General features: G+C 42.8%; 1 protein-coding gene and 1 long non-coding RNA gene across 2 annotated transcripts in view; one reads left to right on the forward strand and one right to left on the reverse strand.

Moving 5' to 3' along the window:
* VWF (von Willebrand factor) overlaps nt 1-27,320 on the forward strand; it is a 167,834-nt gene that overhangs the window by 66,044 nt on the left and 74,470 nt on the right. The window contains exons 19-24 of the mRNA XM_066590522.1: nt 93-196; nt 13,846-13,984; nt 14,065-14,199; nt 16,495-16,641; nt 24,108-24,248; nt 26,889-27,002. Of these exons, the coding sequence (XP_066446619.1) occupies nt 93-196; nt 13,846-13,984; nt 14,065-14,199; nt 16,495-16,641; nt 24,108-24,248; nt 26,889-27,002 (780 nt within the window). The remainder of the gene's footprint in view (nt 1-92; nt 197-13,845; nt 13,985-14,064; nt 14,200-16,494; nt 16,642-24,107; nt 24,249-26,888; nt 27,003-27,320) is intronic.
* Nucleotides 14,047-27,320, reverse strand: part of LOC136611202 (uncharacterized) — a 124,238-nt gene continuing 110,964 nt past the window's right edge. The window contains exon 3 of the long non-coding RNA XR_010790233.1: nt 14,047-14,162. This is a non-coding gene — a long non-coding RNA (uncharacterized lncRNA). The remainder of the gene's footprint in view (nt 14,163-27,320) is intronic.

The following is a 27,320-nucleotide window of genomic DNA, read 5'->3' on the forward strand; positions in this document are numbered from 1 at the left end:
AGCTCCTATATGTGAGATTATTTTGTAGGTTTGTGGCAGATCCCAGACATATCCCACGATTCACCGTCTCTATTGTTGCTCTTCATGTTTAGGTCCGGCATAATAACCGCTGTATATTTCCACACAAGTGTCCGTGTAGACATGCGGGGAAGGATTACGCCCCGGGGGAGTCCGTGGACCAAGACTGTAACATATGGTAAATATATGGAACTGAGTATATGCTCTAAGCCTAAATAGTGTCTTATTCTTCATTTTTGCACGCACCTAGGTGTAATACATTTGCCCCTCCGCCAGGATGAGCCTGATGAGGTGCAGATGTGTTTTTTACCCTGCGGTTTTGCACAGACTGTCGCACAACCTGCTGCATATTGCGTGCGCACTCGGGGCCATTTGGTGTGCAAATGCACACAAAACAAAGCGTTTTCTATTATTTGCACGCGCAAAACAAGGGGAATCGGAATAAACATATTGATAGCAATTGGTTCTATTCTTTGCGGATTGCACACAGAAATATGCGTGCAAATATGTCCGTGGGAATCCGCCCGGAGGCTTTGTTCAGACGAGCGTATATCAGCCGCCGTTTTCATGGTGGGCCGATATACGCTACTATCTTATGCATTAGATCAGATGGGCCTATTACAGCAGCGTTAAAGCACCCGGCCGGCAAATATAGCGCCGGGCAGGAAAGACTATCTTTCCCGGACGGAACACGGCCGCTGCCATAGACTTCTATGGGAGACAATGACTGCTGCCCGAGAAGGAAGGTGGGAGGAAGTTTAGCAGTGTGATTGCTAAACTCCCTCCCCCTTCTCTCCTCCTCTGCGCTCCTTGACGGCTGTTTGCAATGGGAGGGGGCTATTCTCCAGCCCCGCCTACTTCCATTACTGGCTGCCAACAGGGGGTGGAGAGAGGTGGGAGCTTAGAACACTAGCTCCCGCCCCATCCCGCCTCCTCCCCTTGCCGGGATCTGGCAAAGGGGAGGGAAGGGGGAGACAGCTTGGCAGAGCTTAACTGTCTCCCCTACCCAAAGGCATTGCGGGCTTCATGTTCCTCCCGCTCGTGCGTTTTTATGCCGCCGGCAGGCACACGTAAAAATGACGATGCCAGTGTGAAAGAGCCCTTAGGCTGTATTGACACAGACAAAAGCAATATCGTTCCGTTAAACTTGGACCGATATCACATTCTTAAACCTGCGATTTTTCACTGCGAGTGCAATGAGTTTCGTGAAAAGTGCGTATTGTTCCAAAAGGAAAACATTAAAAATCATGTCATCCTCACACCTATAGTTATCCGCAAAATTGTTCAAATAATGCAAATCGTGCGAATAATGGGTTGTATTTCCATGCAAGTTATGTGTCTCGCAATGCAGGAAACTCACGCAATAATATCGGGCATTTAAATATTGCCTAAAGAAAAGGTTATAGTTTGGTCTCAGAATAAGATTACGTTTTTGAGGGCTACCTGCCTATGCCATCTCTAGGACCCAGACTTTGATTGATCACCTTATCACAGCCTTATGCTTTATTCACACAAGCGTTTTATTGATAAAACGCTGTCTGAAAATCGCGACCATCTGATGTATTGGATTCCAATGCATCAGTTCAGATGGACGATTTTCCTGTACGTAAAAATGGCAGACCGGAAGAGATAGCATATACAGTGCGCATTCCGGACGGCCGTTTTTGGGTTGGCTGGAAAAGATAGGTCTGGAAATATCTCTTTAGACAGAATACGCCGGTCTGTCCCATAGACTCCAATGGGAGCCAATGAGAGTTGCGGGGAAAAGGAGCTGGGAGGGAGTTTAGCAGCGACTCTGCTAAACTCTCTCCACCTTCCCTCCCTCTCTTTGACTCTTGCTGGCTGTCAGCAAAGGCAGGGGCGGGAAATTAGCACACTAGCTCCCGCCCCGTCTCGTTGTAGGTAGCCAGCAAGGGTCGGAGAGGGGTAGGGAGTATAGCACACCATCTCCTGCCCCCTCCCTTTGCCGACAGTCAGCAAGGGGAGGGAAGTGGGAGGGAGTTTAGCGAAACGAAAGGGCCATCTGAATGGGCTTTAAAATAGAAGATGCAGCCATGACTTGGTCACGGCTTCCTCTCGTTCATGCAATTTTTGCCCACACTGCAGCCGGACATAGAAATGCCCGTCTGAAGGAGTCCTTATACAGAAAAGTTGGCCGCACATGTGCATGATCATTTTCCATGAAGTTTATGAGAAAAATGGAGCTGCAGAGCCTGATCATAGCCGGCTTTAGCTATATGCAACACATGCATCACACAGGACGCCTGCTACCAGCTTGTAGGGGAGGCACTAGGCAGATGTGTTCACCCCTTTCCCAGATCTTCCCGGCTAGATGATCTTCTTCTGTGCAGGAGCCTCTGATGGAGCTACATAGATCATCCATCTCCTGGCTTTGTTTCCTCCGCACTTATATTTTGAGGTGCTACTGTCAGGCCTTTGGTAGCCGTGTAACACAATCCCTTAGTATTTCTACTGATTTTAGCTCTGGTGTTGTATCTATGTACTGAGCTTGGTTCTGCTACTGTATTTATGTTATGAGCTTGGTTCAGGTACGGTATTTATTTACTGGTATGGGTATATTGCTATCTTGCTGCTTTCTGCCCCCCAAAAATACAGGCAGACTGCTTATCAGCGCAATTTATATAGTTTTCTTCTTATGTTGTGAAGGCTGGGAAGGTTGCCAAAAAATTCAGCACAGGGTTCTATCTAACCTAAAGCTAGCCCTGTGCCTGATCGCATATATGGGGAACTGGCATCTTTCCAGGACAAAGAAAAAGGTTGGTCATTGGCATATTGGGCTGACGGAGACAGTGGACCACAATGTTGCCCGCTTCCGCAGTTCCATAGATTCTGACTGGAGCACCTGTGCAGTGAGAAGGAATGGGCGGCTTGGGACCCCAGTGGTAGTAGTTGTGGAGTTCCCAGCAATCAACATTGATATCTGTTTTGGGGGTGAACATTTTTTTTTATGTGAATACCCTGCTGCCTTGATTTATCTTCTCCAGCTTCACATCTTCTTGTTTTCTTGTGAAAAGTGGATGTTCTTACATTTGGATTGTGCATACGCTGTTTTGGGTGTGGACTACACAAGTAGTGACGTCCCAGTCACCATAATAAAGAGTAAACAGATTCCCATTCTGATCCCATTAAAACTAAATCATCTGTTAATTTGGAAATGAATCAGGATATAATAGCTCGAAAATTACTCAGTGATAGTTGGATTGTGTTTCATAATCACTTTTAATTGGTCATTTGGGTATAATAATGCATTTGACTACATGTGCCCCATAAATTGTAGTATTACAAGCATGTGTGTGTACTGCGGCTTGGATTTTAAAGAAATTGTTTTTCGTGGGATGTCACCAAAACAGCTGTTGTTTTGCTGTTTTTGGATTACATAAATTAAGGAATATATATATATATATATATATATATATATATATATATATATATATGTGATCTATCTATCTTTCTATCACATATCTATCTTTCTATCTCGTATCTATCTATTTACCTATCTATCTATCTCATATATATCTATCTATTTATCTCATATCTATCTATCTCATATCTATCTATCTATCTCATATCTATTTCATATCTATCTGTCTATCTATCTCCTATCTATCTCATATCTATCTATCTATCTATCTCATATATATCTATCTATTTATCTCATATCTATCTATCTATCTCATATCTATTTCATATCTATCTGTCTATCTATCTCCTATCTATCTCATATCTATCTATCTATCTCATATATATCTATCTATTTATCTCATATCTATCTATCTATCTCATATCTATTTCATATCTATCTGTCTATCTATCTCATATCTATCTATCTATCTCATATATATCTATCTATTTATCTCATATCTATCTATCTTTCTATCTATCTCATATCTATCTATCTATCTCATATCTATCTATCTCATATCTATCTATCTATCTATCTATTTCATATCTATCTGTCTATCTATCTATCTCATATATATCTATCTATCTCCTATCTATCTATCTTTCTATCTATCTCCTATCTATCTATCTTTCTATCTATCTCCTATCTATCTATCTCCTATCTATTTATCTCATATCTATCTATCTTTCTATCTATCTCATATCTATCTATCCATCTATCTATCTATCTCATATCTATCTATCTATTTCATATCTATCTATCTATCTATCTATCTATCTATCTATCTATCTATCTCATATATATCTATCTATTTATCTCCTATCTATCTTTCTATCTATCTCCTATCTATTTATCTCCTATCTATCTATCTTTCTATATATCTCATATCTATCTATCTATCTATCTATCTATCTATCTATATATCTCATATCTATCTATCTATCTATCTATCTATCTATCTATCTATCTATCTATCTATTTCATATCTATCTGTCTATCTATCTATCTCTTATCTATCTATTTATCTATCAATCTATCTCATATCTATCTATCTATCTATCTATCTATCTATCTATCTATCTATCTATCTATCTATCTATTTATCACATATCTATCTATCTCCTATCTATCTATCTATCTATCTATCTATCTATCTATCTATCTATCTCCTTAAAGAGTTTTAATGAAGCAGGTTGCGGTGACAAATAGTGGCAGCATTTTTTACAAAAGTACCAACTATAGAGGATGCAGGGGATACGGTTGCACCCGGGCCCACGAGCCTTAGGGGGCCCATAAGGCCTCTCTTCTCCATATAGGGAGCCCAGTACTATGAATAAAGCATTATATTTGGGGACCCTGTTACAGGTTTTGCATTGGGGCCCAGAAGCTTCCAGTTACGCCTCTGACTTGAATATTACATATTCTTAACCAGGCATTCACACTTGTAACATGTATTCACATATCTATGTATGGGGAACATCCCAGTGGGAAAAGGCACTTCAAACTCCAAATATTACTAACCACTGTCTTACAAGTACTCCATACTCAACGTCATACCCCGTACTATTTTCTCGAAGGTCTGCGGCATGTCAACATTATAGCCTCATGCACCCTAGGTATCGGAGTGCACCATAAATTTGAGAGTCCCACGTCACAGCAGACTCAATGCACTGTTGGTGCAACATGTCATCTCCAGTTGCCTTTCGTCTCACATACTTGTTTTTCTTTTCTGTGGATAATGCAGCTACCCTGAAGTGCCTTGTTTCCTGTCACAGTATGTCACCGCTATACATCACATATTACCAATAAATGTCAAACTCTTAAATGCAGCATCTCAATTCCCAACCTCCCCATTTCATAGTCCTGATAATCCCTTTGTCATATACGTCAGTCCATCATAGTCTCTAGTGTGTGCACACTAAACAGTTGTTAGACCAGTCTTATGTATCCAGCAGCATTGTTGTCATTCTGGGTCTATGGCAATGTTTGTTATTTAAGGGACTGAGTCTTCTGTGTGAAGAGAGACTCCCTTTCCTTCCACGTAGTGGGGTGTCAGTTTTAGCCCATAGGTCATCAGAACCCTCTCGTTGGCAGCTAACTTCTTTAGCCCCAGTCGTCAGGACCTTTCATTGTCCATTTCAGCCCTGCTTACTCTGCTCCCCAGCATTTGGACAGCAAACACACCACCCTTTCAGAAAACGTGGCCAACACCTCACTGGCCGCTCTGACGTGACTTCTCTCACTCAACTCTGCTGCTCTCCAATACTGTAGCTGCATGACTGCTCTCACATGCTGCTGCTCTCTGTGTCCTTTTGTTACAGGCAGCTGTAATAATCTATCTGACCAAGATGGCCACCGTGACATCAATAAGTCCCCATTCATAGTCCCAGCACTGAAGCAGTACTAGGGAATTCCAGGACATTTCTGGCTGTGTGATGAAAAGTCCTTTTCACTTCACAATAACAACATCACAATAAAAAAATCATGTGATCTCTGTCTCTGCAGGTCCTTGATCAAGAAGTCTACCCATATACAGTCAGGCAAATCAAAAGAGGTTTATTCACTTACGTTCCCCCTTACATTATTAGCAAACTAAATGCACATTAGTATTGCCAAAGTAATAGGAAAATAGGGATTTAGGGTTAAGGACACATCTGGGGTAGCTTGGCCCACCAAAAAAGAGGGGCACTTGGGAAGTATGGCGGTAGGGAGTATAGAAATTCATAGCATATCACACTCCTTTCAGTCTTTCGTAGGCACTAATGCAGTGACCGAGGAGCGGGTCATGGCCTAGGAGACAGCAGGGTAGAGTTTGGTCCTTGTCACGGTGGCTCTACCGTCTCCCACCTGGAGGGTAACCAGTGACACGTCCAAGGGCCGAGGCCAGGTTAATAAAGGGGAACCCAAGTAATGGATTACCTTGGGTCCTGTTTTGTCTCGTGACGCCACTGTTTCTTCCACAGCGGGGGATCCCTGGATGATGGAGTAAATCCTCTTCTGTATAGCTTTCATGGGGGTATTCCAAGGTGACGGAGTAAATCCGCACACTGGTTTAGACACAGAACCGGACACGGACGGGAGACTGGTCGTTTTACTTAACTTCATGGACAGAAACAATTTCAGCAGCTTCTTGACAAATGGTGTGACAGGAAAAACTCATTCACTAGGCCATCCTCTCGGCCTCCTCCATTCTGTGTCTGTGAGTTGAAGGTACCCACAGACAGCTGCCTTGCACTCTTCTCTCCGACCGGACTAGAACAGATCTCCCTAGACTCTCCGCTTGCAAACACATATATCAAGCATCATCACGTGATGGACAAAAAGATACAAAACCAGACAGTCATCCCACCTACCAGACACTTAACCCTTTCAGTACTGAAGCTATGAAATGCACACCATTCTTGCAACATGAAAGACACTGACAATATAATACTGAGCATACACACCATTCAGGAAGGGCCCCATTGTACTGGGCCACTACACTAATATGTTGGGCTGCTAGGGCCGTTGTGTTTTCCTCTTCCCTAGCAGGATGTAGAGTATTTCTTCCTCCTGCATGGAGCTGAAGTCCAGACAGAGATGACAAAGAATCCTGTAGTTAGTGCCCCTCACTGGTGAGTATCTGGGGCATCACAGCAGGAAGTGATCCTCATCCTCCTCGGCTTCCTTGTTGCACTGTTGGCTCAGGCTGCTCTCTCTGGGCTATCACGTTATAGTCACCAGCAGCACTCGTAGCAAATGGAATCCAGCCAGGGCGAAGCTTGTGCAGAGCCACTAATTAAGGATTCCAACCATGATACAAATACAAATCCATGTAGAAAAAGAGGTAGTGGCAGCCTCAAATGGTGTAGGTGAAACATGATTTTATTCATTCCATCCATTAAAAATGTGACGTTTCGGCCACAAATGGCCTTTTTCAAGCATAAAAGACTCACACAGTAAAAACCACATTTATAATAACATAGAATTACCAATTACCCAATCACCATAAGAGCCTCCCACTTCTTCTTTGAAGTATCAACATTAGGCACCTGTAACAAACAGGTGTACTCAATGATGTATAGAAAAACATAATAGATGTTATCTTCATTACCGTGCCGTGCCGCCATTCTCCAGCATCCTAGAAGTAGAATCATAGATGGTAGAGTTGGAAGGGGCCTCAGGGTCATCGGGTCCAACCCCCTGCTCAGTGCAGGATTCACTAAATCATCCCAGACAGATATTTGTCCAGACTTTGTTTGAAGACTTCCATTGAAGAAGAACTCACCACCTCTCGTGGCAATCTGTTCCACTCATTGATCACCCTCACTGTCAGAAAGTTTTTTCTAATATCTAATTTGTGTCTCCTCCCTTCCAGTTTCATCTCATTGCTTCTAGTCTTTCCTTGTGCAAATGAGAATAGGGCTGATCCCTCTGCACTGTGACAGCTCTTCAGATATTTGTAGACAGCTATTAAGTCTCCTCACAGCCTGCTTTTTTGCAAGCTAAACATTCCCAGATCCTTTAACAGTTCTTCATAGGACATGATTTGCAGACCACTCACCATCTTGGTAACTCTTCTCTAAACTTGCTCCAGTTTGCCTAAGTCTTTTGTAAAATGGGATCCCCAGAACTGAACACAGTATTCCAGATGAGGTCTGACTAAGGAAGAGTAGAGGGGGATAATGACCTCACATGATCTAGACTCTATGCTTCTCCTAATACACCACAGAATTCTGTTTGCCTTTTTGGGTGCTGCATCACATTGTTGACTCATGTTCAGTCTATGATCTATTAGTATACCCAAGTCTTTTTCACATGTGCTGCTGCTTAGCCAAATTCCTCCCATTCTGTATGTTGTTTTTTCATTTTTCTTGCCCAGATGTAGGACTTTGCATTTCTCCTTATTAAATACCATTCTGTTAGTCGCTGCCCACTGCTTTGTGTCGTTGGCAAATTTGATCATTTTTCATTAATTCCCTCCTCTAGATCATTTATAAAAATGTCGGACAACACTGGGCCTAGGACAGAGCCTTGTGGTACCCCACTTGATACATTCTTCCAGTTGGATTTGCAGCCATTTTATGACTAGACTTTGAGTACGATCACTCAGCAATTGTGAATCTACCTAACAGTTGCCTTGTCAATCCCATATTTGGTCATTATTTTTCAATAAGTATGGTATGAGATACTTTGTCAAATGATTTACTAAAGTCAAGATATACTATATCCACCGCATTTCCCTGATCAACTCAGTCAGTGATTTTGTCATAGAAGGAAATTAGATTCGTCTGGCATGACTTGTTTGTTACAATCCTATGCTGCCTCTGGTTAATTACTCCATTTTCATCCAAGTACTTGCATACATGCTGTTTAATAATTTGTTCAAAGATCTTTCCCGGTATAGAAGTCAGGCTCACAGGCCTGTAGTTTCCTGGATCCACCTTCTTCCCTTTTTTGAAAATAGGGACAACATTTGCCCTTTTCCATTCTTCTGGGACTTCTCCTGTTCTCTAGGAATATTCAAAGATTATGGCGACAAAGTGACAAAGCGCATGCGCGAGAACCTTAAGGTCCGGCGATAGTAATAAAGCAGCGGCTCACAGAGGGGAGGCACTGTGCATGCTCGAGAGTGTGCTAAAACACCGCGAGATGGAGGTTGCTGGATTCCCATGGTAATGTTTCTAGCAAGGAAGCTGACATATTGCCAATACGATCCCAACATGTAATTAGGATAACCGATGCTCATCTCAAGAATCGGGTTGACTGGCAATATGTATAGAAATAAGTTTTGGCATGGGCGTATCTAAAGCTTATTCTTATCTAAAGCTGAGATTAATCTAAATCTGATGTTCATTAATTAGCCCATATGATAATGTCGTACCAGACAATGTAATTTAAGTACCCACAAATGCTAGTGGAAATATCCGCAAAGGAAAAAATGAATATAATAAGCTACCTTAATGGGCTAAGAAAACCCAAAGGGGGAGAGCATATCATGCCAACTGAAAAGTCATATTTTAAAGGGGTTCTGACATGAAAAAAAAAAATTTGTACTCACCTTGCCTGGCCTGGCCCGATCGCCAGGCATGTCCCCTCCAGCCGGCATCTTCTTCTGTGCCTTTAAAGCAGAGCAGGAGCGGTCAAAAAGACCGCTTCCTGCTCTGGTCCGTCCGTCAGGCACTTCCGAGGTCAACGGACGGACCGCCACAGCAAGCACGTCACTAGCAGTGCTTGCTGTGGGCGGCCCGTCCGTCCGGCTGAACTCCGGAGTGCTGAGCATGCGCAGTGGAGACGCGGCCCGTCCTGACTCCTGTCAGAGGGCACCTCTCCACTGCGCATGCGCGCGATCCCGGAGCGGCGCGGCTGCTGGAGAAAGAAGACTGCCTGCCGGGAGGCATACCAGCACTTTCTGCTTAGGTTAAGCAGCGCTGCTGATTAGAGCCACCTGATTGGCTCTTCGGCACCACGTGACTGCACAGCGTGCACCAATCAGGTGGCTCTAGTCAGGCTGCTTAAAGGGGTTGTCCGGCCATAAACATTAGGTCTCATTACTTCTGTTTGCCAATTTCCATGCACTTTGTAATATACATTGTGCATGGAAAATGAAGCAAACAGAAGTTTTGGACTTACCTGAAGGGATGCCCCCCCCTGTGTTGCTCCTCCGTCGTCCCTGGTTACCACAAGAATCTTCTCTTCTTGTCGGGCCAGCTCTTGTCGGCGCGGGAACGAGCCCCTTCTCATCCGCGCATGCGCAGTTCTTCTCTCTGCAGCCGGGACCGATATACGATCTTCTTGTGTGCAGGGGGGGGAGGATGGAAGAGCCTCAGAGCAGGAACTGAGCTCCCGCCCCCTCTCTGCCTCCTCTCCGCCCCTCTGCAGTATTTGCAATGGGGAGAGCCGAGACGGGGGCGGGGCTAATTTGCGGACCTTAGCCCCGCCCCTGTCCCGCCTCTCCTCATTGAAAATAGTGCAGAGGGGCGGAGAGGAGGCAGAGAGGGGGCGGGAGCTCAGTTCCTGCTCTGAGGCTCTTCCATCCTCTCCCCCCTGCACACAAGAAGATCGTATATCGGTCCCGGCTGCAGAGAGAAGAACTGCGCATGCGCGGATGAGAAGGGGCTCGTTCCCGCGCCGACAAGAGCTGGCCCGACAAGAAGAGAAGATTCTTGTGGTAACCAGGGACGACGGAGGAGCAACACAGGGGGGGGGGCATCCCTTCAGGTAAGTCCAAAACTTCTGTTTGCTTCATTTTCCATGCACAATGTATATTACAAAGTGCATGGAAATTGGCAAACAGAAGTAATGAGACCTAATGTTTATGGCCGGACAACCCCTTTAACCTAAGCAGAAAGTGCCAATATGCTGCCGGGAGCTGACCCCCCGATGTCAACAACAACAGGAGACAAGGTAAGTGTTATCTTTTTATGCTTTAGCAGCTATTAAACCATGGGTTCCCTGGGTCCATTAGGCAGACCAGGGAACAATGGCTGCTAAAGCATAAAAAAATTATTTGTGTCAGAACCCCTTTAATGGGAGTCTATTTGTGTAATAGAGCAAATTACATATTGGTCATCAACCCACTCTATGCACATATTCAATAGGGGCATGCAAAAATTAAACAGTAAAAGGCGGAACACAATCCAAGTGTCATCAAACAACTTTATTAATAATTAAAATTAAGCAGCCATAAAGAGTCACCATAGCACCACACAGGAAAAATGCAGAATGGCAGCACAGCAAGGCAGGAAAACCCTCAAAAATCGAAGAAAGTCTGAAAAACAACACAGAAGACAATCTAAATAGTAATAAAAACATATACCAAGAAAAATTAAACACAGAAAAAACGACTTCAGATATAGGGTATATAATAGTACTCAACGTTAAGACCACCAGGGGTCAATGGATTCAAATTATGAATCCACATCAACTCTTCCTTTTTCAGTAACCACTCACGATCCTCACCCCTTAGAAAGAGGTGGGACATGGTCGATGACGCAAAATCTTAACTGGCTAATACTATGCTTTTTTTCAATAAAATGCTTTGAGACTGGAAGTTCCCTATTGCCTGTTCTTATCGTGCTTTTATGCTTGCTCATCCGTGTCCTCAGCTCCATCGTGGTTTCCCCAACATGCTTCATGGACATGTGATGAGGTAAACAACGTAGGAGGATCTGCAGGTAAACCTACCCTTGATCTTATATCACTTACCAGTTTGAGGATGACCAAACTACTGCAGCAAGGAAAATCGCCATTTTACGAGGGGCTAGAAGCATTTAAGTATCAATGGTTTTTTCAATCAATGTTGAAGGATAGCCCCTAGAAATAAATTTTTTACCCATTTCATTTAACCCCTTCCCACTCCAGGGCTCCCTCTGTGTCTCCATCCGGCTCTTGCGATGTTATCGCGAGAGCCCGGCCTGTCGCCATGGCAACAGGACACCTGACACAGGCGTTCCGTATTGCCAATGCCTATTATCGTTGTATAAGTGATAAGGCATGGCAGGGCAGTAGCCCTGCCATGCCTTATCACAGCGATGGGCAGTACTGTGGTCAAAGTCCCCCAGAGGGACACAAATGTTATAAAAAAAAGATTTAAAAAATTAATTTAAAAAATAGTTAAAAAAACCCTTTTTTATGCTTTTTCTCAGATTAGCATAAAAAAAGGTAAAAAAAATTAAAACCCCACATATTTGGTATTGTCACATCCATAACGACACGTACAATAAGCTGCACATGCTTTTGACTGTGCATGGAAAAAAGAGTTAAAAAAAAACGCTAAAAAACTGAGGCAAAATGCTAATTTTTAGCATTTTGCCTCACTAAAAAGGCAATAAAAGTGATCAAAAAAACCGTATGTACCCCAAAATGGTACCAATAAAAATTACAGCTCGTCTCGCAAAAAATAAGCCCTCATAGAGCTCCGTAGATCAAAAAATTGAAGAGTTACAGGACTTTGAATGCAGCGATTTAGAAAAAAAAAAAGGATTTCCAAAAAAGGGTTTTTATTGCAGAAAAGTGGAAAAACTTTAAAAAAAGTAAGAATTTTGGTATCGTTGTAACCGTACCGACCCGCAGAAAAAATGGATTGTCTTATTTATGCTGCATGATTAAAGCTGTAAAAAAAAAAATCTATGGCAGAATTGATGCGTTTTCTCTCCCTGCTATCATAAAAAGAAATAAAAGTTTTACAATATAGTCAATGTACCCAAAAATGATGCCAATAAAAACTACAGTTTGCCACGCAAAAACAAGCCCTTATACGGTCGTGTCAACGGAAAAATAAAAAAATTATGACTTTTGATAAATGGAGAAGAAAATCTGCCAAAAATCGTTGCGTCGTTAAGCCCAAAATAGGCCGTGTCATTAAGGGGTTAATCTTTTATCGACATGTCTGCAATCCTATGAACCCGAAGGCGCTGGCTCCACGGGAGCGAATTAACCATGCTCCATGATTGCTGCTATAGTGCAAGGTACTGTTGCGATCAGTCGGTTTGGTAAAAAGATCTATAACCAACCTGTTAGAATCAATCGAGACTATTACATTAGGAAATTGAAATGAAACCTTAGAATAATTCAAAGTAAATTGAATTTCACGTGCAAAGGCGTTAAGAGACTGATGGAAGGACTAGAATTCTGATGGAACCCTCCCAAACTCGAAGGATGTCATCTATATAACGTTACCATTTTTTCACCTGTGGCCAAAAGAGATAAGAATAGACTGCGTCTTCCTCGAATTTATGCATAAAAGCGTTAGCATATGTCGGCGCCATATTATAACCCATTGCGGTCCCATGCCGCTACCTGTAGTACACCCCATCAAAAACAAAGTACTTATTGACCAGGATGTACTTAAGTAGCGACAGGGCAAAATTGACCTTACTGGGAGGCCAATCTGATGAATCCAAGTAATGTTTAATAGCCTCTAAACCCTTTGCATGTTCAATAGATGTTTATAAGGAAACAACATCCAAGGTAGCCAAAACAGTCAGAAATCTCAAGGTCACGTACTTTGGTTAAGAAATCCCCTGTGTCTCGGATATATGATTCAGCTATTTTGGCGAATGGTCTCAGGAGTTTGTCTAAAAATGTAGCAGAATTACTAAATAAAGATCCACAACCTGAAACTATAGGTCTTTGGGGAGGGTTAAACAAATCCTTATGTATCTTGGGTAAGATATAGAAGGTAGGTATCCTTGGATATTGTACATCCAAGTATTTGACTAAGCCATTGTCAATTGTACCATCCAAGAGGGCATCATTCAACAGTACTCTCTCTGGGCTGGTAGTACTGTTGGTACTGCCGTGACTTAATAACCAGTCTCTGGGCGCTTAGCCTACATCGGCTCAGAATTTGTTGGTCTTGAGCGTCTGTCTCATCCAACATCCGACTATCGCAAACTTTCAAACCAAAATTTGTTTTTCAGTGTTTGTCAAGGTAGAACATGGGAATGTACAAAAAATGTTTGTGACGGCACCTGCTCAGCCATCGGAGTGTCACACTACTTCACATTCGACGGCTTGATTTACAACTTTCCTGGAGATTGCCAGTATGTGTTAGTTCAGGTAAGACTTAGACATGGTATTACTCCATTATGTAAAATTAGCCCATTCACATTTACCACAAGGCTTCCTTATTCCTATAGGATTTCTGTGGGGAAGAACCAGGAACGTTCCGTATCCTTGTGGGAAATGTTGGCTGTGGATTCACTGGAGACAGATGTTCCAAGAAGATCACAATTCTCTTTAGAAATGGAGAAATTGAGTTTGAAAATGAGCAGGTTGGTATAAGGGCGTACACCATCAGAGTAAGGAGGACAAGTGTCCTTTTTTTTCTGCTATGTATTTAATATAACAGCACACCATGTGGTAAGGCATGGTATTGCAACTATCAGGTTAGGTATGGTATTACAAGTATCATTTTATAGAAAACCCAGTGCTTGTTAGAAGTCTGTCCAGACTTTGGGAGTCTGTCCAGTGGGCACAGATGCATTCATTACCTCAGCATGATCTTTAAAGGGATTATCTAGTGCGGACAACTCATTTCATATAAACGTTTATCAATTTACGAGTCTCCTATTCAGGACTCGCATCTCTTGACTAGAGCGGAGACTGATTACAAAGAGCGTCTCTGTAACTCTGAAGGACCTGTACTATATAACCCAGACAAGCTAAGACTTGGGTGGTTTGTCTCAGCTAAGCCTGCTAAATAAAGGAAAATGAAGACGGAAAAAGGAGAAGAAAAAAAAAGGGAAAAGAGCGAAAAAGAAGACAGAAGAAGAAGGAAAAACCAGAAAGAAAATGGAGGAAAAGGGATTTTTACTTTTGTCTGTCTTACTCCTTTTTCCTTCATTTTCCTTCTTTTTTCTTCATTAACTTTGCCTAAAAACGGCTAAAACGTACTTAAATACATGTGACCTAAGAGTGTTCCACAGGAATTAAATGTGTCTTAGACAGTGTTCTACATCAGTTTTAGGGGTATTGGTGAAGTTTCGGTTCAATTCAAACTAATTCGGACTGAACCAAACTTTTTGCCGAAAGTCAGTGAATTGGCCTAAACAAACTTTTCAAAACTTTGCTTATCACTACAGGCATTCACAGTAGATAGTGTGGCGATTTTGTGAATTTCTTCATAATGTATCATTTTAACAATATATACAGCTTGATCATTACAAATGACCTCATGAAGATCCAGAATCAAAAGGTGTTGAATGATGATTTGGTGCTCATAGGAGCCATACATTTAGTAGAAAGGCTAAGCATGTGTGCTGGCTGATAGGAGTCTTGTTCACACCTGTCAAGGCCTTTGATATGGTGCACAGGTGTGCATGAAATGGCCATTGGCTCAAACACCTGCTTATTCTCCATACTCAGATTTTGGCATTTAGAAGTTAATAAACAATTGGATCCGGTACTAAGTGTTGGACGTTTTCCTGCATTTTGCGACTTTATGTTGTAATTTATGAACTTTGAGCATAATCCCTTGAGCACCTCTCGTTAGGATCCTATAGCTGCTTCGACACTTCGAGAAGTGACTTCTGCAATGATTTTCTTCTTAGTGAGTACATATCAAGATCTCTGTGCACATGGTCTATATGTAACATTGTGTCCTTACAAGATGCGGTGACATCCATGAAGACCCTTGGAGTGATGTTTGAACACATCTGGTGGCACCACCTTCACCTACAGTGGTTGCAACCAAATGTTTTGGTTTTGATCTTTTGTTTAGTCTCAACCCCATTATAAACTAAAACCTTACAGCCTGCTGTCTTATCATTGCGTTCGCTGGCTAATAGTATGTATTAAGATTAGAGATGAGCGAGCACGCTGGGTAAGGTCAGTTACTCGAGCGAGCCTCGCTCATCTCGAGTAACCGCCTTCTCCTCCGAGCTTGCTTGGGGGTCAGCGGGGGGCGGGAGGCGGCGGGGAAGAGCAGAGGGGAGATGGGGAGAGAGTGAGAGAGAGATCTCTCTCTCTCCCCCCCGCCGCCCGACGCTCACCCCCACCGCCCCCCTGAGCAAGCTCGGAGGAGAAGGCAGTTATTCGAGATGAGCGAGGCTCGCTCAAGTAACTGACCTTACCGAGCGTGCTCCCTCATCTCTAATTAAGATCCTAAACTCTCTTATGCCGGCTCAAGGTTGACTCAGCCTTCCATCCTTCCGAGGTCGGTAAAATGAGTACCCAGCTTCCTGGCGGGTAATAAATAAAATGACCTGAAAGCACTGCAGAATAAGTTGGCGCTATACAAATAACAAGTCCTGTCAACTCCCCCCCCTCCCTTTAGTGGTGGCTGTGGATAGTCAGCAGTTTACCTTTCACGCCTCTTTCTGCTAGACCATGCCTCCTTGTCTAGCGAAGTGCAGTGGATAATTCTTTTGGGTGCTATAGCTTCAGAAATAAGTCTACATCTTGATACAACATTATACAGCAAACATTTGCCAAATTTTGCAGTATTTTATGAGAAGAGCTAAGCACAATCACTTTAGTATATTTGCCCCATTATAATTAAGGTTAGATTGGAAGGGCAAAAAACGAATGAGCTCTATATTAATTTCACCATACTTCTTTTTCTTTAGGTCAATATCAGGAAACCTCTGAGCAATGAGATTGGCTTTGACATACAGCAATCTGGTAACTACTATATTTTGACACTTGGAAGTGAAATATCCGTTACATGGGATAAAGGAAAAAGAATCTACGTTACCCTGAAAGGAGCCTTAAGGGTAATTACATCCTTCCTCGTTGTCTTGAGTGGGTGACCCCTTCTATGACATCCATATACCCTAATAATGGGCAGGGGCTACCTTTATGAGACATGATTGAACATGTTGATAACTGCTTCACAATATATTCTGATGCCACAGTGCTGAGAAATGAAGCTAATCTCTCTTTCTAGAAGAGTTTAAAACAAAAACTCCATAATTAGTATTTTCAGATTTGAGTTTCAAGTCAACGTAAATGAATTAAACACTTCTCTTAATACACTGTGCCTAGAATTAACCCCTTATGGACCAGGGTGTTTCAGTCCTTAAGAACCAGGCACGTTTTAGGGATTTGACACTTTTTTAAGGTGGTTTCACAGGCCCTATTTTTTTTTTCTTCAGCTACCAAAATTATTTTTTGATATGTTTTTTTCCCCATGAGATATAGGGCTATTTTTAAAATATCTTTTTTCACAGAATTTTTTTTCCATTTTTGTAGTTTTATTAGGGGTTAAAAGCTAAGAACATATTTTTTTAATTTATAGTTGTTTATTTTTGAAAAATAAGTATATTTGTGCAAAAAAACGAAGTACAGGAATGGGTTCATCATTGCGTTTCAAATGTTTTGGTATATAATGTGTTTAGTCTCTGATTACAGGATGCATATCGCGATGATTAAGGTTGTCGCCAGCGGTGGCTTGTTTTCTTTTTTTATCTCTATATATTTTTCTATTCTGTATATTTTTTTAAACTTACTTTTGTCCCGCATGACAGCATATAAGACCTCTAGGGGGTTTTCACATTGTATTTTTTATTTATTTCACATTTTTTATCTGTAACTGGGACACCCCTGTAATGACAGTAGTCACTGGAAAGCTGGTCTGGGTCTGCTAAGACCCTACAGCTCTGCTGTGGAGGGACACACGGCAATCCTATTATCACCAGATCCAATAACAGAAGCGGCACTTCTGCTTTATCTATTCACTATATAATGCTAATTAAGCACTACATAGCCTGCAACAGAGAAAGCAGAAGCGCCTCTGCCTACTCCTTGTGGTCCTCGGCTGTAACTAACAACTGAGGACCTGATCTGCTACTGCTGTATTGCAAGAGTTGCAGCCTTAATCCCACAGCACATTTTAACTATGGCACAGGATTAATGCCCAGGACAAGTGCCATACATTTACAGCGCTTGGTTCTTATTGGGTAAATCTGGAAAGGACAATATGTAGAATTATTTTCTCTTCCTTAAACCAATCATAATAAATGGGAACATTTTGGGGGTTATTGATTGGATGAGAGAAACTGATTGACAGACAAAAGCTCACAAGCTCCTTCTATATCTCTTTTTTAGATGGCTAGCGGACACAGTATACAATTTTCTTTGTTCTAGAAGCTTTATAGTATAGTATAGATGCAGCTCTGAAGCCCAGTGGCCCTCCCAGTCATTGTGTAGGAACATCTACCACCTGACTGCTTCAGCCAATCAAACGCTTCAGCAGTCACGTGTCATTCTCCTAGCATCTTGGCTTCCAGCATCTGATTATCCAGATATTAGCTTTCTGTCTATCTGCTCTCATTGGTGGTCTCTATCCCTTTGATGGCTCAGCACTTATGGACGTTAATTGCAGCTGATGTTTCTTTGGATGATTAGCAGACTTAACTCTCGCACTTGTGTTGCAACAGCTGGGTAGTGCCACTCCAGGAATCCAAGTTGCGCTTTCTCTCTCTAGTACAGGAAAACCCAGCTATGAAGTAGCACTGGGGCAGCTCACTCCTCACAAGACTCTCTGTTCTCAGTAAATATTGCTGAGTCAGAAGCTAGCTTTGGAATAGCACCTGCCTTTTATACTTACTCCATCAGCCAATCAATGGGCAGCTCACTTCTTGTTTGTCCACAGCAGCAAAGTTGAGTAAAAAACAGTTATGACAACTTTCAGAAGGTTCCAGCAAGAACATATATAAAGTCCAGAAATAATACACATACATGCACAGGCAGATAGAGGGCTCAACATACTGACTAATGGAAAGTAGGGGAATCCCAAGTAGTCGGAATAGCTCCTCTGATATGGCCTATAGACAACCCCTTTAACTTACTTCACTTCTAAGAACTTAGGTTAAAGTTCAAGAATGGCACCGCCCGTATAAAGCTTTTCATATTATTCCAATTTTCACATTTTTCCTATCACCTGATTTGTTTTAGAAAATACTGTAAAACACATTGGCTTCCTATACAATTGTGCTTGTAATGAAACAGTAGAATGTAAGCTCTATGACAAAAAAAAACAATTTTCCTTGAAATTCAATTAAAAATGCCCTTTTTTTAACTTTTCCCAAAGCTTTTTTATTTACTCCCTTTGAAATCCCATTTCGGCGGGCTGCGTTTGGCTACATCAGATCATTTAAAGTGTGATCAATGTGTGATATAGGTGTTCTGTCCTGCTTGGATTTTGCCTTTCTCCTTCAGTGTATTGCTCTCTTTGTTAAGGTGTTAAACCTCTGGTGTCAGCCAATGTGCTACAGTGATTGACAGGTGACCGCTGCAATATTTGCACCAGACGTGACCTGTGAAACGCACGCTATATGTGTAGTTTTTGACTAAGCTCTTATTTATTACTGTTGACTTTTCTCCTTTTTCTCAGTTGAAATATTTGCCTTTAGAACGTTATTATTCCCCATCTATTATGTCTGTTTTCAATTTGACATCATGCTAAACAAAACAGTGAACTCCCCCTCTAGTTTTCTTTGTTAATGCCCCTACTGTGTTTGTCCACCAGAAATCAGAGTTGGCGCATTACATTGCAGTACCAGAGCCATGGCACATTAACTGTTCTGGAGAGTCTATCTATCTATCTATCTATCTATCTATCTATCTATCTATCTATCTATCTATCTATCTCATATCTATCTATCTATCTCATATCTATCTATCTATCTATCTATCTATCTATCTATCTATCTATCTATCTCATATCTATCTATCTATCTATCTATCTATCTATCTATCTATCTATCTCATATCTATCTATCTATCTATCTCATATCTATCTATCTATCTCATCTCATATCTATCTATCTATCTATCTATCTATCTATCTATCTATCTATCTATCTATCTATCTATCTATCTATCTATCTATCCAGGGGCGTAGCTAGAGGCTCATGGGCCCGGGTGCAAAAGTTTAGCTTGGGGCCCCCTTCCAGACCCGTCCACCCACCACTCCTTTTCACAGCTACTCCTTGTATATCACTTTTAGCTACATTACTGTTTTTTTTTAATGACCCATCAATGGCTCATTAGTAATCAGGGGTTTTAGATTTTTAAAACATCCAGAACACAAGCCTCAAGGCACGCTCTGCTTCCCCAAGAAAGAAAAAAATAATGATATATACACATACATACAGGCACACATACATTGGAGACAGCATGAGCTAACTTTTATAACATGTTAGGGCTCATGTCCACGACCAGGTTTTCACCACGTATTATGCACACGTGGTAATCCCAGCATGCTCTCTTTCTCTGTGTACCACGTAACGTGAGCCCTGTACACTTGTATGATACGCTGCCCATACACATTACATTGTTTCCATACGCATTGTCACTCTAAACAGAGTGGGGAATTAAAAAAAGAATCCCCCTGTGCATGCGCAGTGCTACACAAAGCCATATGTGGTCCCTGCCGGCAGCGTGCATGGCTGGGAAATGTGTGAGATGCTGGTGGTCCCCCACAGTGTTGTAGGCTTACGGCTGTGGCATTGAGCCCTTAGTCACCAATACAGCGGCTCGGTTCTAGCATACCTCTAATAGTGAAGTCAGGTGCCGGCTCGCAGAACCCCCCTCACTCACCCCCACTCCCCATCACACAGAACCCCCCTCACTCACCCCACTCCCCATCACACAGAACCCCCCTCACTCACCCCCACTCCCCATCACACAGAACACCCCTCACTCACCCCCACTCCCCATCACACAGAACACCCCTCGTCCCCCCCCACTCCCCATCACACAGAACCCCCCTCACTCACCCCCACTCCCCATCACACAGAACACCCCTCGTCCCCCCCCCACTCCCCATCACACACAGAACACCCCTCACTCACCCCCACTCCCCATCACACACAGAACCCCCCTCACTCACCCCCACTCCCCATCACACAGAACCCCCCTCACTCACCCCCACTCCCCATCAAACACAACCCCCCTCACTCACCCCCACTCCCCATCAAACAGAACCCCCCTCACTCACCCCCACTCCCCATCACACAGAACCCCCCTCACTCACCCCCACTCCCCATCACACAGAACACCCCTCGTCCCCCCCACTCCCCATCACACAGAACACCCCTCGTCCCCCCCACTCCCCATCACACAGAACACCCCTTGTCCCCCCCACTCCCCATCACACAGAACACCCCTCACTCACCCCCACTCCCCATCACACACAGAAGCCCCCTCACTCACCCCCACTCCCCATCACACACAGAAGCCCCCTCACTCACCCCCACTCCCCATCATACAGAACACCCCTCGTTTCCCCCACTCCCCATCACACACAGAACACCCCTCACTCACCCCCAACCCCCATCACACAGAACACCCCTCACTCACCCCCACTCCCCATCACACACAGAAGCCCCCTCACTCACCCCCACTCCCCATCACACAGAACACCCCTCGTTTCCCCCACTCCCCATCACACACAGAACACCCCTCACTCACCCCCACTCCCCATCACACACAGAACACCCCTCCCCCCTCTTAATCATACCGAGGACGTTCCCTCTCACTGACTGCACTTACTTTCACTATGGTCTCTGCGCAGGCAGGCAGCCTCTCCTGCACATCGGCGCTTCCTCCCAGGACCTCCGCTCAGACTCCTCCCCTCTGATGATCTCTGTGCTGGAGAACCAGATGGGGGAGGGGTCTGAGCGGAGGTCCTGGGAGGAAACACCGATGTGCAGGAGAGGCTCCCTGCCTGCGCAGAGACCATAGTGAAAGTAAGTGCAGTCAGTCAGTGTCGGAAAGTAAGCCCCGTGGGCCCCCAGGGGCTCAGGGGCCGGGTCGCAACCGCACCCCCAGCACCCCCTATATGTACGCCAGTGTATCTATCTATCTATCTCGTATCTATCTATCTATATTATATCTATATCATATCTATCTATCTATCACATATCTATCCATCTCTCTTATATCTATCGATCACATATCTATGTATCTATCTATCTATCTATCTATCTATCTATCTATCTATATCATATCCATCTATCTATCTATCTCATATCTATCTATCTATCTATCTCATATCTATCTATCTATATCATATCTATCTATCTATCTATCTCATATCTATCTATCTATATCATATCTATCTATCTATCTAATATCTATATCATATCTATCTATCTATCTCATATCTATCTATCTCATATCTATCTATTTATCTATCTATCTCATATCTATCTATCTCTCTATCTATCTATCTATCTCCTATCTATCTATCTATCTCATATCTATCTATCTATCTATCTATCTATCTATCTATCTATCTCATATCTATCTATCTATCTTCTATCTATCTCATATCTTTCTATCTATCTATCTATCTATCTATCTATCTATCTATCTCATATTGATCTATCTATCTATCTCATATCTATCTATCTATCTATCTATCTCATATCTATCTATCTATCTATCTATCTATCTATCTATCTATCTATCTCATATCTATTTATCTCATATCTATTTATCTCCTATCTATCTATCTATCTATCTATCTATCTATCTATCTATCTATCTATCTCACATCTATCAAAATTGGGATTATTAACCCTGAAAAAAAAGACGGTTAAGGAGCGACCAAATAACTATGTATAAATGCAAGAGGGGACAATACAAGGATCTCTCCCATGATCTATTTCTACCCAGGACTGCAACAGTAACAAGAGGGCATCCACTAGATCTAGAGGAACAAAGGTTTCATCACCAACATAGAAGTGGGTTCTTTACTGTAAGAGCAGTGAGACTGTGGAACTCTCTGCCTGAGGTCGTGGTGATAGTAAAATCGATAGAAGAGTTTAAGAGGGGACTAGATGTCTTTCTAGAGTGATACGATATTACAGGATATAGACATTAAATAGCTGGTAGGATTGTTGATCCGTGGATCTTCTGACAGCCAGACTTAGAGTTAAGACGGAACATTTCTCTGAAGAGTGTTGATCCACGGACTATTCTGACTGCCATTATGGAGTCGGGAAGGTAAATTCTACCTCATTGTCTTTTTTGTCTTCCTCTGGATAAACATGGGGGGTGTAAGCAGGCTGAACTGGATGGACATTTGTCCTTTTTCAGCCTAGACCCTGCACGGTGGCACATGTAGTCCCGGTGGTGTATTATGGACCCATAGGTACTTTTGTGTGCTGCAGCCTTGTGCTTGTGTGAGGCACAATATTTTCCCCTATGCTTCCACTATGTCACATGATGGAGCATGCAGCAACATAAAGCCTCAGAGTACAATAAGAAATATCGTATGGCTTTAATCACCATATTGCAGTTCTATACAACATGGATCCATAATATGGTTGTCTGCATAAGTCTTTAGGGTTAGTATCAAAATATTGCATAGAGATGGATTTTCCCATTCTAGTGTGGATTCACACTGAAACTGTTAACTTGCCCATTTGATTTTATGCTGCCCTTTGGGATTAGCAGTCTAGTATCCACACAGGGAAGCTCCAATCATGAAAGGGCCAGGGTCTCTACTAAAGTGACCATTCTGTGTCTATCACATGGTACCGTGCACGAGGCCTTACAATGAATAAAGTACTTTGTTGAACTTTCATCTCTTTGTACAGTTTTCGAAACCTTTTCGGAAATTAAAGTGAACCATTAACCCTTTCCAATCCACTGTCTGACGTCTGAAGACATTCTGATTAAAGGCTGTGCAGCTTTGATGTCGGAAGATGTCCATCAGGGTATTCTTACTATATATTGCCGTTCGCTTTGCTGTTGAGGCCTCTCCAGCAGGTCACATACTGCAATACTGGCTCTAGCCAGCAGATGGCGCCATTGTATAAAGGCAGAAAGAGAAAGCACCCTAGGAAACCGTGAATCCAAAATTGGATTGCAAAGGGTTAAAAATAGTTGCATCACTATTGTGTAGGGAGGTCTTACATCACAGAACCATAAACATTTTAGGATATAAGAAAATTAATGACATGTTGTCAACAAAATTTTGACCAAAATTTTTATTTATTTATTTTTTTTTTAATTTCTAACTTTTCTTAAGAAAAAAAAGTAAAATCATAAATTAAAACAAAGGTAAATTCATTGAAAAACAAGACATTTTGCAGTGGGACGAGGAATGCGCCAGTGCACACTACTCACCAAATAACATTTGCTGGAATATAGCAATATCTCATGTTGGTTTAACCAATTTAGAAAAAAATGTGTTTTGCTCCCATTTTCTCATTTTCTGTCCCAGAACAAAGTCTGTGGTTTGTGTGGAAACTTTGATGGAATTGAAAACAACGACTTGATGAGTAGTAATAATCAGGTGGAAAATAACCCGAGCAACTTTGGAAATTCTTGGAAAGTGAAGCCTTCCTGTGCTGATGTTGCAATGGTGAGTATAAAGAGTGTTTTACAGTGTTTTACGGCAGCTCCTCATTTTTATTTATTTATTTTAACTCTATGGAAAAAAAAATGTTATTTTAGACTTTAGGCCCAATATCCATGGGCAAAATAGAATTTTGGAATTCCGCGTGGGTGTCCCGCACGCGTGATCCGCACCCATAGGGAATCATTGGACACCCGCAGATAATTAAATACCTGCGGATGTCATTTTACCCTAGCGGTAATCCACCCGCAGCATGCTCCATTTCGTGGAAGCCGTCTGGTCCCACGGCGCCAACCGCAGCTGTTGTGCTGTGCCGCAGGACCGCGGAAAAGCAGGAGTTTAAAAAGCAAAAAAGTGTCCACGGCGCATGCGCGCGGCAGCGTGCCGATCACGTCCGCCGGGCCGAAGAAAGAAGATCCAGCCACAACAGAGGGGAAAACCGCAGCGTGCAGACAGGTAAGTATAATCTATTTTCCTGGTCTCATGTCTGCGGGACAGGAGGGACCCGCTGCGGGATTCTGCACGGGGAATCAGTGCGGGCCCAAATTTCCCCGTGGACATGAGGCCTTATGTCACGGTGTTTTACTGTATTTGTATATATTTACATTTTAAACAAAAAAAGGAATAAATTCTAAAAAATAATTTAAGTAAATTGAATTTGTAAATTACAGTAGAAGTTTTCATTTGCTTGATTTGTAATATATTTTACTCTCCCATTATCCATGTATTTTATGTTCTATGTATGTGTCTTTTTGAGAACAAATATAATATATTGATGGTCTGTATAGAATATAAGAAAAGAAGACACCCCATTGTTTCTTTTATTACTGGCTCCACCCATTGGGTGCATACATGCCTATTTCTTAAAGGGCCAGTGTACACACCCAGCTTTCCTGTCTCCAGTCTATCTCAGTCATACCTGGGTTGTTTAAGGCACCTCCCCTCACTGGTTGGTGCCTAAGCAAAAGGTTTCTAGTGGTTCTATGAAGGTACGTATATACCCCGCTTGATTTTTGGTTTTGACTCTGTCTGATTACCCAGGTTTCCCATAGTCTGCCTGTTCTGACCTCGGCTCATTATACTGAGTATGCTTTCTATGAACACCACGTGCCCTGACCTTCTGCCTGAATATTGCATTGCATGAACTCCACCTGTCCTGTCCTCGACCTGTCATATTGATTACTTCCTTACCTGTTGGTACCACGCTAGGCATCTTTTAACCCGTCTGGGACAGTTTTCACTGCGCTGAGACTACTTCTTGGGAGATAACATGGAGATTCTCTACAGCAAAGACCAGATCTTTTTTTTAAAAAGGGGTAAAACGGTGAGAACCAGAAACCTCTAAGGCCTCATGTGCACGGGGAAAATCAGGCCCGCCGCGGATTCTCCATGTAGAATCCACTGAGGGTCCCTCCTGCCCCGCGGACATAAGGCTAAAAGTCAGAATAAACTCACCTGCTGCGGACGATGCGGATCTTCCTTCCTTCGCGGCCGGATCTTTTTTCTTCGGCCCGGCGGATGTGGTCGGCACGCCGGCGGCGTGCCACGCACATGCGCCGGGCCGAAGAAAGAAGATCCGGCCACGAAGGAAGATCTGCATCACCCAGAGCAGGTGAGTTTATTCTGATTTTAGGTCTCCCGCGGATCTGGACGGCTTCCATAGGCTTCAATAGAAGACCCGCACGAAAATGGAGCATGTCCATTTTTTTTCCTGCACGCGGATCCGCGCCTGATGGGAAAAATGACATCCGCAGGGATTTAACTACCTGCGGGTGTCTAATGCATCCCTATGGGGGGCGGATCCGCGTGCGGGAGAAACGCTGCGGATTTTAATTCTTCTTTTCCCCGTGGACATGAGGCCTTAGAGTAATCCTCATGTCCACAATTTTTTTACACTGAGGTACAATTTAATACCCCAAGCATTAAAGGGGTTGTATGATATAAAAAGTATAAGACTGCTTTATTGCAGAACGGTACTGTGCTGCAATCCTAGACACTGCCTTTGGATGTGAGAGGTACTATTTCTGGAATAAAGTACCTCTAATGCATACATTCTCGAAATGTGTGGTGCCGGACAAAGGGATTCAAAGAAAACCAAAGAGAGAGAGAGAGACCCTCATGCTCCACCCTCAAAGATCTGCTTGATCATTTATATAGCCAATTATTTTTGTCTTTTCATTTAGGGGATATGCCATGTCAGACTTTTATGGCATATCCAGTGGATATGCCATAAAAGTTTGATAGGTGCGGGGCCAGTCGCTGGGATGCGCAGCTATCTTGAGATAAAGCCCCCCATTGCCCCTGCCACCCAGAATGTGGTAGGACTCAAATAGACAGGTTCCATGTATTACTCTGTGACTAGAACTCCCATAGAAGTCAGCAGGAGTTACATAGCATAGCACTGCAAGCTACACTGTTACCATATCTCAGGAACTACAGAACAATGTAGATTGCCGTGCTATGCTGCTCGCGGAACTGTCATTGATTTCCATGACAGTTATGGAAACGAGCTGACTCAGCTGTTTTCATCATCCCAACCGCGAAGCCGCCTGATAAGCAGTCATATTCTTGCCATGGTCACATTTTGCTGAGATGAGAACACCCCTTTAATTGTCAGATGACAAGGTAGGACTATTTTTCTTACAGATCACTGCCATCACCAACATGCCCCTTTGTCAAGGCAATGTCCTGAAGCAAGCCGCGGTGGAGAATGCCTGTGATATTTTATGGGATGACATGTTTAAAGATTGCCATAAATTGGTAAGTCATTTATTTTCTCCCTTATTGGGGATCTCCATTTATGTAGGGCATACAAATCTGACAGTCATAGTGGGTGCCAAGGCACTGTTTGTACCTTAGCTCCTCTAATAGGTTCTCACTGATCCTGTACTATCCTGATAGTATCAGCTAGCAGAATAGCAGCATTTTGCTATCTCATCAATTAGCTATATATATAGACCCTATATACAGCATGATGTCATGGTATACGGCTTTGTGAATGATGATTTGGAAGGATATGCCAGGACCCAAAAGCTTCACTTATATATAATGTCATTTATTTATATATTTTCGTCAACA

The sequence above is a fragment of the Eleutherodactylus coqui genome, chromosome 2 (genome assembly GCF_035609145.1).
Source record: "Eleutherodactylus coqui strain aEleCoq1 chromosome 2, aEleCoq1.hap1, whole genome shotgun sequence".
Taxonomy (NCBI): Eukaryota; Metazoa; Chordata; class Amphibia; order Anura; family Eleutherodactylidae; genus Eleutherodactylus; species Eleutherodactylus coqui.